Raw genomic sequence first — 14,159 nt, forward strand, 5'->3', positions numbered from 1 at the left:
CATTAGTACATGCGCAGGCCTATTTGTCTTTGCGCTGCACTCACCTCGCACAGCGGCTTTTTCAGTAACGAACATCGGAGGAGAGAGGATTTGAGATTAAGGTGGCTGAACACAGTTTTTGATACCTGTGTTTCATTCACCTTTTTCTCTAAAACCCTTGATCACTCGGTCGCCAAAAATGGTAGCAAGCAAGTTAACAACACAAACTTTGGTTTTTTGATGATGAAACTGACGTATGTGACGTTGCCATGGCAACATGAGTAAATATAAACAGGCCTTTAAAATCGGTTTTGTTTATTTGTAGAAAATCTAGTCGTTAGATTTTCTTTATAATTTGCATGCAACAAGCTTGTAACGATTCTCACAAGTTAACACCATTTTGCTAATTATTTGACAGAGAGATCTTTAATTTATTATCCCTTCAGGTTCACTGGAATATCTTGAATTTCCTTTGTTAAAGTTCAATTCTTTTCAATACTCCAGTTACTTATTTCCTAAAGTATTTTCGTGCCAAATTTCGTGAAATTCTAATGAATGGTTCTCGAGAAATAGGACGTATTTCCGAGAGTGCAATTTTTCATTCAATCACAATATTTTGACTTACTATGCATGCGCTGCATTTAACTGGGTTCTTTCGGTAAGAAAGAAAAAGCTGAGAATTGCTGGGTTCTTTGCATCGTTACCTTTTCTAACATATCTTTGTAATAAAAGACTAAAGCTATCAATACACTGCGTTCAATTATAGAGAAAAATAGCACAGATAGTGCGGGTGTTGAGTGAATAAATAATCGCTCTATTGACGGCATGTTTGTTTTTTTGCAATCCTTGTGCGCGCGCTGAATTGCAATAGCAAAAGCGCACGCGAAAACTGTGTTCGGCCACCTTAATAAGGGTTTTATGTTTGCTGCGCCAGGTCATGGCAATAATGACGAAGACGAGGATGACCTCACCCCACCCCTGCTGGAGGAAGCAGTGAACCTGCTACTGGTGAACAAGACAGTAATGAGCTGCATTCTTGTTCTGCAAAACAGACGAGACACAGAAAAGAACCAAGAATCAACTACAACAGAATTGCCGACAGTTATCCACGTACCATTAAAGGTATGAAGGTTCTGGAACTTTTTCTCTTTCTCTCGGTGTATTGAGGATAAGTTCAACATCTGAAGGAGTCCTGGCCGTATGGTTCGATCGATGTCTTGTCATCTTTTTTAACCTCTTTCCTTGTTTACAGATTGATCGAGAAATGCAAACAGATCCTGAACCGATCCGATCACTGAGAAGACGAATCAGAAAAGGTAAATAAACCAACAGCTATTGTCTATTGATCAACTTTACCGCGGTAACAACTTAGTGGAGCTGACTTTTCGAGCGTTAGGTTACGATGGTTAATGATTTAGCTGTATCAACTTCTAATACCTTTATACAAGTGTCTATAGTAAATACCTGAGTGTTTCTTTTTCGTGCCGAAGTAGCCCAACATATACAGAAGCTAATACCTTTGTTAATAGCTGAATCCATAGATTGTGTTCTATGCAATTAAGCTCGTCAGTGCAGGAGAAGGTCAAAAGAAGAAAAAATTAGAGGCACTTTGGAGAAGCTTTTCCCAAACAAAAAGGGGCAAAATATTCAAACCATAGATCGGAAACCAATTCGTTCAGATTAGTGTCGTGAACAATACTTGTCACATGACAGGGATACTTAACTTGCAACACCTTGGCGAGGTTTGCTAGTGCCGTTATGGAATCAGAGAATCCTTTGAATCAGTTGTACTACTTTATTCTTTCTTCAGATGCTGGAGTCGGAACAGATCCTCCAGTGAAGGTACAACTTTGCGATAAAGAATGTCAAACAAGTAGAGAGGATATTACAGACAGGTGATTACAGTGCTAGTGTTTACATTGTTTGTTTGTTTGTTTGTTTTTTTCTCAATTTTTTATTGGTGCAAAATGGCGTTGACGAGCCTACACGACTTCTACGGTTCGTGACATATGCCGGTACATTCGCAGATCTCTTTTCGGTTTCTCGGCCTTTCTTTTCCTCACTCGTGTTTATGAAGGGCTCTTTATGTGGTGTTATGCGGAGTACGTTTTAGTAGAGTGGAGCCGTTAGACTTTGCTGCAGTAAATTTTTATAGGTCATAGGTCTGCATGGTTGCCGCTGTCTTTTCGGCATGTCGCTCCGCAGAGGTTGACACCTCTGTAATTTGCCATGAAGTTATACTTTGTTTAGGCTCATTTCTCTATATTGCAAGATATGTTTTAAGTCTCTAAGTATTGGCTTTCGACGGACAATGTTTGAAATATTCCGTGAACATGTTGCTAACTTGCATATTCTCTATTGTGACGCCGGCCCCGGCTATTTGATTAGAACTCTTTGCAAGTAAAGTGTGTTGCCTTTTATCACGGTATAATATTGATCTTCGTCCCAATTTTCTTCAGAGACTGTCGTACAAAAATGCTAAAGTTCTATGTATCTAAAAATCGTATTTTCTTTCTTTTATCTCAGAGGGCAAGAGTTAAAACCCGCGGAACAGGATGAATTCCTAGATTCCGGTCCTAATCTGGAGCCTTGGCAGAGCCGCTCTGATTCTAACCTGGATCTAGTGTCGCATGATAGTATCCCTCTAGAATCACGTGAACCAGACGGCGCCTCCAGTGAAGAATATCCAGCGGTCTCCGAAGAGGACCATGATGACGTAGAGAAAAAAGATGGTGGCGTGCTGTCGTCGAGCGAAGACACAAAGAACGCGAGAGGAAAGAAAAAGAAACGGCAGAGAAGTCTTTTTGCGTGCCTTAGTCCGGCGAGATTGTCTTTCCGGAAAAAATCTGAAAGAGTAAAAGAATCGAAAACGGACACTGCTAAATTAGTGAAAGAAATATAATATTGAATTAGAATTTTCTTTGGTCGATAATTTAAATCAAGTGAGCTAGGCGAGGGCTTTAATAAGAGATATTTGAGATGTCTATTTAAGAGCGTTTTGCGTAGCAAACTTATTGCTTCGAAAGCAGAAATGAAATTGTCTGTTCGATTATGAAATTGAACACATGAAGGGCTTTAAGAACGGTTTAAGATCAATGTATGGTGGTTGCATTGTATGCTTTTGTATTCAAGAAATCGCTTCCAGAGGAAAAATATTTAATACGGTGTACGATGAAACGTAAGGGTTAATTTAAGTATGACGGAGAAAAAAACAGATTTAGTAGCAATTCCTACATCTTCTGAGATTTTTCTGTTGTTGAAAATCAACTATAACATTTCGTTTTATACTCTATTGAATTCACATGTCTGAGTAGTTTTGTAGCATTTTTTTTAAAAATTTCTTCGCGTAAGTTGTTTGGAACAGAGTTTAGTAAGTACTTTGTAATGTTTCATACACCCGCCGGTATTTTATACGCTTTGTTTCGTTAATTGCATGTTTTAGCTACAGACCTCGTTTTTCTTTTACTTTGACATAAATAACACACTGGCAATTATGACAGCAGGTTTCTCTAATGGCTGTCGTTACATCAGAATCGAAGTAATCACATCCGACCAGTCACAGCAAACCAGATAGATCAATGGGCCAATCAGAACTCAAGCAAAGAACTGCAGCACGCGTCAATGCAAGCGAGGGAAAATGAGTGTAAAGCAACGCTCGGTCTTTCAAGTCGTTTAGCTGATTGGCTTAGAAAAGGGATGCATGTGTTTGCTCTCATTGGTCAGATCAACGTTACATATTTTCCTTTTGACAATTCATCCAAACTCGCTCTATAACTTCGGGGATTAAAAAAAAAAAAAATGTAATTCAAAATGTTTCAGTTGTTATATCCGTTAAATGTCAAAGACAAGCTTACTCATCCAAATGTGCTAAGCTATTTTTATAGATAGAAAACAATTTGTTGGGAATATTATAAATAGCACTGAATACGTCCATAAATGATATGGTTAGAATATTACAAGCGTTGTATCTCCAGGGAACGTGAAAAGAATATATATTTAGTTTTGTTTTAATTATGTTTATTTAAACATCAAAATAAAATTAAGTTCACCTGAAGGAGATCACGGCTTGTTGTTGTTGTTGTTGTTGTCTAAGTCCAAGTCCAAGTCCAAGCGTGGATTTTGATTGGGTTCCTTTGCCAGTACCATTCTCTTTCACTGATTGGCTAAAAGAAAGGCAAAGTTGCCGTCATTGCATGTATGAGTTTTTCATCCTAAACCTGTTGCAGAAAGCACTCGATGTAAAAACAGCCATTTTCCACATGTACTTGGAAACCGAAATTTTTTGTCGAGAGCTGAGAAGGGGAAACACATCACGGCCTTTCTTTCTCTTGCGATTTTCTTTAACCAATTTGCAAGATACGCAAAAAGGCCTATAAGAAAGAAATCTGTGCGCTCGCGGAAACTGTCTAGCGCCCAGTTTCCTTAGAATTAACATTTTTGCTTTAAGACTACGTTTGATTACCGTTATATTGCACGGGCAGCGGGTTGATAAAATATTACAGGCTGGATTTGTATCATTCTGCCATTGCTTCACAAACAAACACTTAACACATCGCCGAAATCTGATGTGTTGATTAAAAGAGCTGGTTGAAATTGTACTCAAGGCCAACATCGCTAGGGAGAGAGAAATTTTATATTGCTAATATTTTGGGGGAAAATAGCTCCAACTTTGTTCACATTTTTTTCGTGTGTTTTTTGTTTTTTTGTTTGTATGTCCATTAAATAAACTAAATCTAATATCTTACTGGTTCACCAGATTTGTTACTGAAGCTTCAATGAGGCAAGCTCGAAGTGTAATGAAAACACATTGCATATGGTAACTGTTTCCAGGCTTCGCTGATATTGCCCCCAAAATACTGTTGTTGCGAAACCCAACCATCAAAATTTAATAAACCCGTGCATACAAAAATCTCTTTTTTTGTGCCATTGCAGCTCATTAACAAGCAAAATGGTGGATTAGAATGACACTCGCTGCTCCAATGGAAATTAGAAACTATCACAGCAATATAACCACAGGTGATAACCCAACAAAATTTGACGTTTTTTCAAAAGGGCTACAGAGGAACCGCAGGTGTCCCTTCAAGTAAACTCAGCTCCATAAAACCAAACAATCTGTGTCTTCAAAGCTTACACTAAAACCTAATTACAGTAAGGGGTCGACTATAAAGTTTCCTGGATTCATTAGCAGCTTAACAGTGTTATCTTTTGATCATCAAAACATGGTAATGAACTGAGGAAACCACAATAATTAAATATATTTTTCCAGCAATGACCCTGCGATTGTCTTTAATGTGAGTAATTGTTTCCGTTATAAGCAAAGAAACACCTTGTACGCGAGCGATTAACTATTTTCGTTGATAAAATAGAAAGTGCTCGACCTCAAAATTGTATGATGGCTGAAAAGGTAATATCCTTGTTTTCACCTTGCGTATTTTATCTTTTTTCTTTATCAAAATTTCATACTTTTGTATATACTCTTAAATCACTTCACAGTTTTATTTTAGTAGACTGTATGTTTTCACGATAGCTGTCGACAGACGAAAATTACGCCGAAAATAATTCGCTTCGATTGTAGCGAGAGAGATAAAATGCAACCTCTTTGCGAGAAATATACACATCAAATGCTATCTTGTTCATCATTTTGCGCAAATTTCAACGACGGTTTATTTGCCCCCACGTGTTTTAATCTGGGCAAAATGCCCATCCAAAACACTCAAGTGAGATAAAAGTGTTGTGGCACAAGATCAATGCAACTGCGAAATCACTTCACATTTTTTCGAAATCGCTTTTTAATCGTATGACTCATCAGTCGATTACTCTGAGACAACAAATATTTCATCGTTTAAACGCCTTCCTCTTGCCTGATCTTCAAACAGAGAAATCGTCGATCGCAAGTTAGCAGTCTGGTCTCCCCCAAGAAGATTTTTCACGACTTCCAAGAGCGTATGGTACACTGGATGAGGTAAACTACGAGCGAATACTTGATCTTTTTCGACGATTCGATTCAGACAACAGTGGGAAACTTTCTTACGAAGAGTTTGCTGATGGTATGAGAGACTTGGGTACGTATCGCATCTATTACATATAAAAACGAATTAAATGGGTTAATTCATAAACAAGCTAAATTGTAGACTTAAAACGAGTTTAAGAGGTTCGTTAAAGCTAATAATGAACTTCGTTAATCTAGAAATTATTCCATAGCAACAAGACGATTAAATATTGTTCTCCTGTATCGGCACAAATGAATAAAGCATTCTTGAAGCACGGAGCAGCTAGACTTCTCTGTAGGGTTTGTTGACTACAGTTAATTTATTTACTCAGCTAACTTAACCTACATTTTGCCCGTCAGAGGTACGTTTCTACTTTGCAAACATGGAAAAAAAAAACACGAAAAGAAAAGAAAAAAAATATATTTGCTGAAACTTTAACTGCAATCAAAACAACAATCAATCAATAATCTAGAAATGATTCCATAGCATATTCCATAGCAACAAGAGGGTTAAATATTGTTCTCCTGTATAGCACAAATAAATAAAGCCTTCTTGAATTAAGCACAAGGCAGCTAAACTTCTCTCTAGTTTGTGGACTACGGTTAATTTAATTATACCGAACCAGCATTCGAGCATGCGAGCAGTCTCCTTCGATCTTCCTAGGAAGATCGAAGGAGACTGCTTGCAGGGTAGCATTCGACCCGACTAACTTGACCTACATTTTGCCTGTCAAAAGTACGTTTCTACTCTGCAAACATGAAATAAAGACTACGAAGAGAGAAGAAAAAACTATTACATGCCCTTAAGATCAAACTTTAAATGCAATCAAAACAATTGGCGCGTTTTATTAGTTATTTCCTTTTGCCCAACACAAAAGGTTGCTACGAAGCAAACTGCAAAAACAACCCTTACAGTGGCGGATCCAGACCTTGAGCTAAGGGGGGCTAAGGGAAGCCCGCTTTTTTTGCTTGCCCTGCCGGTTTTCTTCCCTTTGCGAATTTTTCTGTTTTTTTTTTTTACCCAAAATAAGGGGGGAGGGGTGGACGTGTCCCCCGGGTTCCTCCCCTAGATCCAGCGCTGCCTTAAATGATGACGACAGAGAGGAACGAGTGCAGTTTTTCTCTAATCAGCGTCAGTGTTTAAAGCGATGGATTTGTTAATTAGTTTTTCTTAGTCGTTCTCTCACGAAATATTCAATTGCGGCAATATCAATCTTGAATAGAGAGAGGTCAAATGTAATATTTCTTCATTTAAACTCCTGATCAATAAAGTTTCTTATGGTTTTCCGATTAGGAAGTACTAGTTAACGGAATAGACAGAAAAAGGCCAGGGAATGGGCGTGGCACTTGGTGCTGCATACGTTTGTTTTTGTTGTTGTTTTTGTTTTTTCAGGCTTGACACTAACCAATCACGTCTCTACAAAATACTGGTTACGGTTTGACTGTGCGCATGCGTCCAAGTTCACGGATAGTTTCCGAAAATGCGTAGACCGAGCAACCTTTGTAAATAATGCTGTCTCGTCTCTCTTACCTTCCGATTTCTCCCAGAGGTCCCAATTCTTAGTACTAATAAAAAAGATCATGGCCTTATCACGTGCGATTGAGACAAGAGAGCCCCTGCCATAAACGCGCCTATAATGATAAGGGCGTCAAAATAAACCGAGCATTCTCAAGTTAATTATTAGAAGAGGCCAAAGCAACTTTAGGATTGTTTTTATTTTTGTTAGCCGTGTCGTTTTGGAAGGACAGCTAAGATCAGTTTGACTGCCGTTCGTACTGCGCGACGAGCCGCCGTATTCAAATTCCTGTTGCGTTAAAAATCAACCTATGTACCAATCTCTTAGCGCTTCAACAATGTTACGTTACATTCATCCGACATAGATTAACAATTGTCACGGTATCAGATTTAAATGTAAATGACCGTGACCTGGTTCTACACTTCATACACGTTTTATAAAGCTAAAACAATGACCTGAAGGAAGGCGGGCTGCGCAGTAGAGTCAGTCATAAACAATGCTGCGCCTGTCTTTACACGACACGCCGCAGGTCACGAACAAAATGCTTTGTAACCACGCACGAAGAGAAAGGCCACTGAACAAGATTTAACACTCACTGAATTTTTCATTCAATCAAAAATTTCAATCAAAAAAGTCTCGAAATGGGAAACAATTGAATCGAAATTTCCTGGGAAAATTTCATCACTGCCTACAACAAGCGTGCGTGCAGTTTTCAAGCTCGACACCACACTTATATCAAACGTGGTGCCACCGAAGTAAGCTGTTGACCCGACCAGCTAATATTCAGTAGCTTACTGTATTCCGTGTAGCCTGACTACGAGGCTTCTCTAAGATTACATTCCTTGTGAATGCGATAAAGTTTATAGCGGTGAAATGGGAAATCGATGCAGGGTAGGATAAAGGGGCACAACCAGTATATTAGACTCGCCCGTACCCAGGCCTTGTACATTTCAGAGCACGCCTACGAGGCTGGCCGCATCATCTACTTTGAAGATCGAAGTACCAATGTTCACTGATGGAGATACGCAGTGTTACACATACCCGTTCAAAGAGGTTATTTACAGAAGATTTCACCCTGACATTGAGATTCTGAAAGAATGGATACCCACGGTCAAGAAACACAACAACAACACGGTCCGAAAACAGACGCCTTAAGGAAAAAGGTAATCAGTGTGTAATGTGCAATCAGTCGATGAAGACTCTCAATAAACAGGCGTAACATCGCAATCTAAATCTCAAGTGACTACATGCCGAGAAAAACGACCATACTTTATATGTTTTGAATCTTGCTGTGACGAACTACAAAATAACACAACACAATGCAATGTAATGCAATAGAAATTTATTGTGTAATACTCTTAGCTATATGTGACGTGTGACATCCCATGAGAGATAAAATGATACACAGGTATTCCACAAAAATTAAAATTAAAAGTGCATTTTATAATATATGAGTTAAGATTTTAAAAAAAGATATAAGTCAGGGTCATTAAATATACAATCAAAAATAATTACACGTTATGCTAAAAAGTAAAATCAATAATCATATGTACAGTCAAACTGACGCTAGCAATGTCTGCGCAACTGACACCTTGAAAACTCTCATTAACACTTTCTTGCTTAAATGAGCTTTTTGCTTAATTTGTTTTTTAATTTTCGTCCCTTATCCAATGATTTATTTTAATGTCATTTTATCTTACGCAGTTACATTTTTTAATGAATCACAATTTCTATGTAGTTTTCACGCGCAACTGAACATTATATGAAAGTCTGCGCCTAATAAAGTGTAAATTGTTATTATTAATCATTTTGAACAACAAGAAAATTTCTCAATCCTCTCAACAAACAAGACAATCGCTTGGCTCGTTAGAGGAGATTAACACGTGAAAGGGGCGTGGACGCTTGTCGAAAACACCCCGGGTGTGGCTCATGTTTTAATTTATCCCTAAAAAATATCACTTCTAAAACCGGGAAATAACAACTATAATGACTTTCATGACGACGTCAACGAACGCTTTCGTCTGTGAAGAGGTTTTAGCAATCCCATTCCTAGTCGATTTAAACCGCTTACACAGTAAGATGAAATTATTACAACTCCCCAAAAAGATTTAGTGATGACAGAGATAACTGGCTTAAGTGCTGAAAAAAATCAACTATTGACAATCCTAAAAGAGACAGCAAAGAACATCCCCACCCCTTCCCCATGAGCACCCCTCCCTCCTCCCCATAGAAGAAACTTTGCATCAATTTTAGGTAACAAAGTCGCTTGACAGAAGCTTGCCTTCTTAAGAGACATGTCTGATTATTTTCGACAACAACATTTAAAATATTAGTTTGCAACCACGCCAACAAAAAGGGGTTCTTTTCTCTCCTACTCTTGAGGAAAAAAGCAATTTTGCTTGTAACAGACAATGGCCATAAAAGAAAATCAATGCAGCATTGTCTTTTCTGTTTTACACTGTCCTTGCAGAAGTTCCTGGTCTTTCTTGGTTCATTTCTTGTTCTCTTATTTCTATGGAGTATTCCATCGGCGAGTTCTTTGCTTCCTATAACACCAAAAAAAAGTAATTTAAAGACATCTAAAGTATCCTAACCAGGCAATGGTACGCGAACACTTTACTGTTAAGCATAAGTACCAAATTTACGGTCGAGAGATGACAGGAATAAGGGATTTCATCGCTGCACAAGAAAGTCCTTTGTTAAAAAAAAGATTTTCTCAATAAATTGAAATGACAATATATTCATACACTTCTGTAGCTCCTTTGTGTACAGCACAGCTAGATTTTCTCCTTGTAAACACGAAAGAAGAAAAGTTGGGAGTTTCAATTTTTCTTTACGTTAAAGAGGTAACCAACGAACCAAATTTACGAAATCTTTTCTTTGCTATTAAAAACATACCTTTATTTTTCAAACGCAAATGTCACGTCATCTCCAATCAGCATAAACGGTGCCCACCTTGAAACCTTGGTAAAGCCGTGGTCTCTCATCCACTTCATCGCCGCATGAAGAGATTTACTGGCACTTTCTCCATCAACAAGGTGCTCGTAAAAACGACTCATCAACTTCTTTGTTGCACTGTCGTCTCGAGCCCACAGTGCCACCAACACTGACCGTGCACCGGCTCCTAGAAACGCGCGAGCAATTCCAACAACTCCCTCGGCTCTAATTTGTCCACGGCCACTGTGACAACAGCTTAGCACCACCAGTTTAGCTCGCACTTGAACTTTTAAAATGTCGGACATTTTCAGAAGGTAGTCGTCTTCTTGTGGAATTCCGGTTGGTGTAGTAGATCCTGGATGGACCGGATCTAGAGGGGCAAGAGCAATTTCTCCTCTTTCAGCATTACCATGTGCAGCGATATGTATCAGACTCACTGAATTCAGCTTCTCAAGTACCGCTTTCTTTGTTGCGTCCTGTCCTAACAAAGGCCAAACGCCCAGCCGTCGTGCGATCATCTCTGCTTCCCTTCTTGCTCCAGGCAATGGTACGAACTTTTTATTGACTTCTTCCCTGTAAATCACCACACCAACATCAGGATCACCCACTACCAGAGCACCAGTCTGACAGTGACAGTCTGCAGGACTGTCCTGGATGAGCTTCAGAGTCGTCAAAGAAGGAACCACGCGGATTCTGAAACGCTCCGATAAATATTTCCCCCTTTCATTGAGTAAAGCTGGAAATGGAACACGGTACAGGTTGCGATCAGGAACAATGATGATTTCGGGCTCGTCAAGTAAGTCGGACCCAGGATTGACGAGCAGTTCGTAGAACAATGCTAGACTCGGTTCGAGATCATCCATATTCCCAGGCTTACCTTGTCGCAAAGTTGCGGAACTCTCTTCCTGACAAGATTCAGGATTTGTTTCAATGTCATTGCCATTCAAGGATCGATATTCGCAGACGTCCTCGGGTAGAATACCAAAGTCTCGGAAGCTTTCAGCCATGATAGCAAAAAATTCATCCAAATTTTCAGCAACCTTTGCTAATCTTGTGTAAAGAGTCTTTTTATCCACATGAAGATCTCGGAACTGAATGACTCCGCTTGTCTTGAGAATCCACAAAAACACTGTTTGATCAAAATAAGAAATGTATAGACAAGTAGAGTTACTTTCTTTCTTCATGACATTTTCAACAACAGTCCATGATTGCGGGTCAGCTGATATGGGATTTTCAACAGAGTACTGAGTTGCCATCAAGTCTGCTAAGGCTCTAGCTCGTCCAAGCTCTGCAACATAAAGAGCAGCCTTAACATTTCCAGCACTACAAAACAAATTACTTAGCTGCAGGTAAGGAAAAACATGCACGTCTGCAAAGGATATTTTTAACTGATCGCTGTCTTGAAGAAAACCTCGCATTGTTTCGGATTTTTCAATACTTCGAAACAAAAGAGAAAAAGCTTCCTGAAAGTTGTTTCGTGCTAACTTCGTCAATGTAAGACCGCAATAGCAAGAAAACTCAGTTTCAACGTTTCCAATGTTTTCACTTATTGACAGTGCCTTCTCAAGATATTCTTCAGCCACGTCATGATCGCCGCGAGATTGAAGCAGTTGCCCAAGGCTGAGGTAACTTCTTGCTTCTAATGCTCTGTCACGAATTTCAACTGCAATCGCAAGTCCTTTCTCATAGCAGGCTTTAGCTTTATTTTTATCGCCAAGGGATTTATGAAAATGGCCTTCTTGTACGTAACACTTTGCTTCTGCCCGCTTATTGCCACTTTTCATACTGATCGCAAGTCCTTTGTCATTATATTCTTTAGCCTTGGCATATTTACCGAGACGACAATACACGCCTCCTAGGTTTCTATACAATCTTCCTTCTGTCGCTCTGTGACCAATTTCCATGCTGATCGCAAGTGCTTTTTCATAATATTCTTTAGCCTTGACATATTCACCGAGAGAACTAAACACAGTTCCTAGGTTTCCATACCATCCTCCTTCTCCTTCTCTGTCACCAATTTCCATGCTGATCGCAAGTGCTTTTTCATAATATTCTTTAGCCTTGACATATTCACCGAGAGAATGAAACACATTTCCTAGGTTTCCATATCATGTTCCTTCTCCGTTTCTGTCACCAATTTCCATGCTGATCGCAAGCGCTTTTTTATAATATTCTTTTGCCTTGACATATTCACCGAGAGAACTAAACACATTTCCTAGGTTTCCATACCATCCTCCTTCTCCTTTTCTGTCACCAATTTCCATGCTGATCGCAAGTGCTTTTTCATAATATTCTTTAGCCTTGACATATTGACCGAGAGAACGAAACACATTTCCTAGGTGTCCATACCATCCTCCTTCTCTTTGTCTGTCACCAATTTCCATGCTGATCGCAAGTGCTTTTTCATAATATTCTTTAGCCTTGACATATTGACCGAGAGAACTAAACACATTTCCTAGGTTTCCACACCATCCTCCTTCTCCTTGTCTGTCACCAATTTCCATGCTGATCGCAAGTGCTGTTTCATAATATTCTTTAGCCTTGACATATTGACCGAGAGAACGAAACACATTTCCTAGGTGTCCATACCATCTTCCTTCTCTTTGTCTGTCACCAATTTCCATGCTGATCGCAAGTGCTTTTTCATAATATTCTTTAGCCTTGACATATTGACCGAGAGAATGAAACACATTTCCTAGGTTTCCATACCATGTTCCTTCTCCTTTTCTGTCACCAATTTCCATGCTGATCGCAAGTGCTTTTTTATAATATTCTTTAGCCTTGACATATTGACCGAGAGAATGAAACACATTTCCTAGGTTTCCATACCATGTTCCTTCTCCTTTTCTGTCACCAATTTCCATGCTGATCGCAAGTGCTTTTTCATAATATTCTTTAGCCTTGACATATTGACCGAGAGAATGAAACACATTTCCTAGGTTTCCATACCATGTTCCTTCTCCTTTTCTGTCACCAATTTCTATGCTGATCGCAAGTGCTTTTTTATAATATTCTTTAGCCTTGACATATTGACCGAGAGAATGAAACACATTTCCTAGGTTTCCATAGCATCCTCCTTCTCCTTTTCTGTCACCAATTTCCATGCTGATCGCAAGTGCTTTTTCATAATATTCTTTAGCCTTAACATATTCACCGAGAGAAGAAAACACATTTCCTAGGTTTCCATAACATGCTCCTTCTCCTGCTCTTTCACCAATTTCCGTGCAGATCGCAAGTGCTTTTTTATGATATTTTTTAGCCTTGACGTATTCACCGAAAGATTGAAACACAATTCCTAGGCCTCTAAAAGCGATTTCTTCTCCTCTTCTGGTAGCTATTTTTTGCACAAGAGGGATTGCTCTCTCATAAAGTTCTTTTGCCTCAGCATACATACTTTGACTCTCATATATCTGAGCCAGAACTATGCTAAGCGCACCTTCTTGGACTACATCACCACAGTCGCGGTAAATGGTGAGAAGTTCCCTGCCGTACGCTATTGCATTTGTGTGATCGCTGACACAGCGGTACGCCTCAAACATGCTACGATAGATTCTAATGTACATTATTTGCCGTAATGGCTTTTCTACGCTCAGCACTTTATTACTGAGCAAAACTAAGCTTTCCTGCTATAACTCGATGGCTTTTAGAGCACGACCGGTGTTGAGAAGGAAATTAGCGATAAGCAAGGCTATACAGATGGCTTGTATAATTTCTTCTACGTAATTCATGACGCTTTC

The 14,159-nt window shown here is 39.2% G+C and overlaps 3 protein-coding genes across 5 annotated transcripts in view; 1 reads left to right on the plus strand and 2 right to left on the minus strand.

The window, feature by feature from the left end:
• Nucleotides 1-4,036, plus strand: part of LOC110052586 (uncharacterized) — a 30,459-nt gene extending 26,423 nt beyond the window's left edge. For all 3 annotated transcript variants that reach the window (XM_089285141.1, XM_089285148.1, XM_089285156.1), the window contains 4 exons: nucleotides 914-1,101; nucleotides 1,232-1,295; nucleotides 1,790-1,874; nucleotides 2,506-4,036. In XM_089285141.1, coding sequence (XP_089141267.1) covers nucleotides 914-1,101; nucleotides 1,232-1,295; nucleotides 1,790-1,874; nucleotides 2,506-2,881 — 713 coding nt within the window. In that variant the 3' untranslated portion in view covers nucleotides 2,882-4,036. The remainder of the gene's footprint in view (nucleotides 1-913; nucleotides 1,102-1,231; nucleotides 1,296-1,789; nucleotides 1,875-2,505) is intronic.
• Nucleotides 4,037-8,805: 4,769 nt separating this feature from the next.
• LOC149117735 (tetratricopeptide repeat protein 28-like) lies at nucleotides 8,806-12,446 on the minus strand. Its single transcript, XM_089285162.1, has 2 exons — nucleotides 10,384-12,446; nucleotides 8,806-10,031 (listed from the first exon to the last, which is right to left on the minus strand). Exon 1 carries the CDS (start codon nucleotides 12,444-12,446, stop codon nucleotides 10,386-10,388), a length of 2,061 nt encoding a protein of 686 aa, XP_089141288.1. The 3' UTR covers nucleotides 8,806-10,031; nucleotides 10,384-10,385.
• On the minus strand, nucleotides 12,364-13,985 carry LOC149117736 (uncharacterized). The gene has a single exon (XM_089285173.1). It carries the CDS (start codon nucleotides 13,983-13,985, stop codon nucleotides 12,531-12,533), a length of 1,455 nt encoding a protein of 484 aa, XP_089141299.1. The 3' UTR covers nucleotides 12,364-12,530.
• Between the last annotated feature and the right edge of the window lie 174 nt (nucleotides 13,986-14,159).

This window comes from Orbicella faveolata, unplaced genomic scaffold (assembly GCF_042242905.1).
Source record: "Orbicella faveolata isolate gen_17 unplaced genomic scaffold, um_ofav_v1 contig_1, whole genome shotgun sequence".
NCBI classification, from domain to species: Eukaryota; Metazoa; Cnidaria; class Anthozoa; order Scleractinia; family Merulinidae; genus Orbicella; species Orbicella faveolata.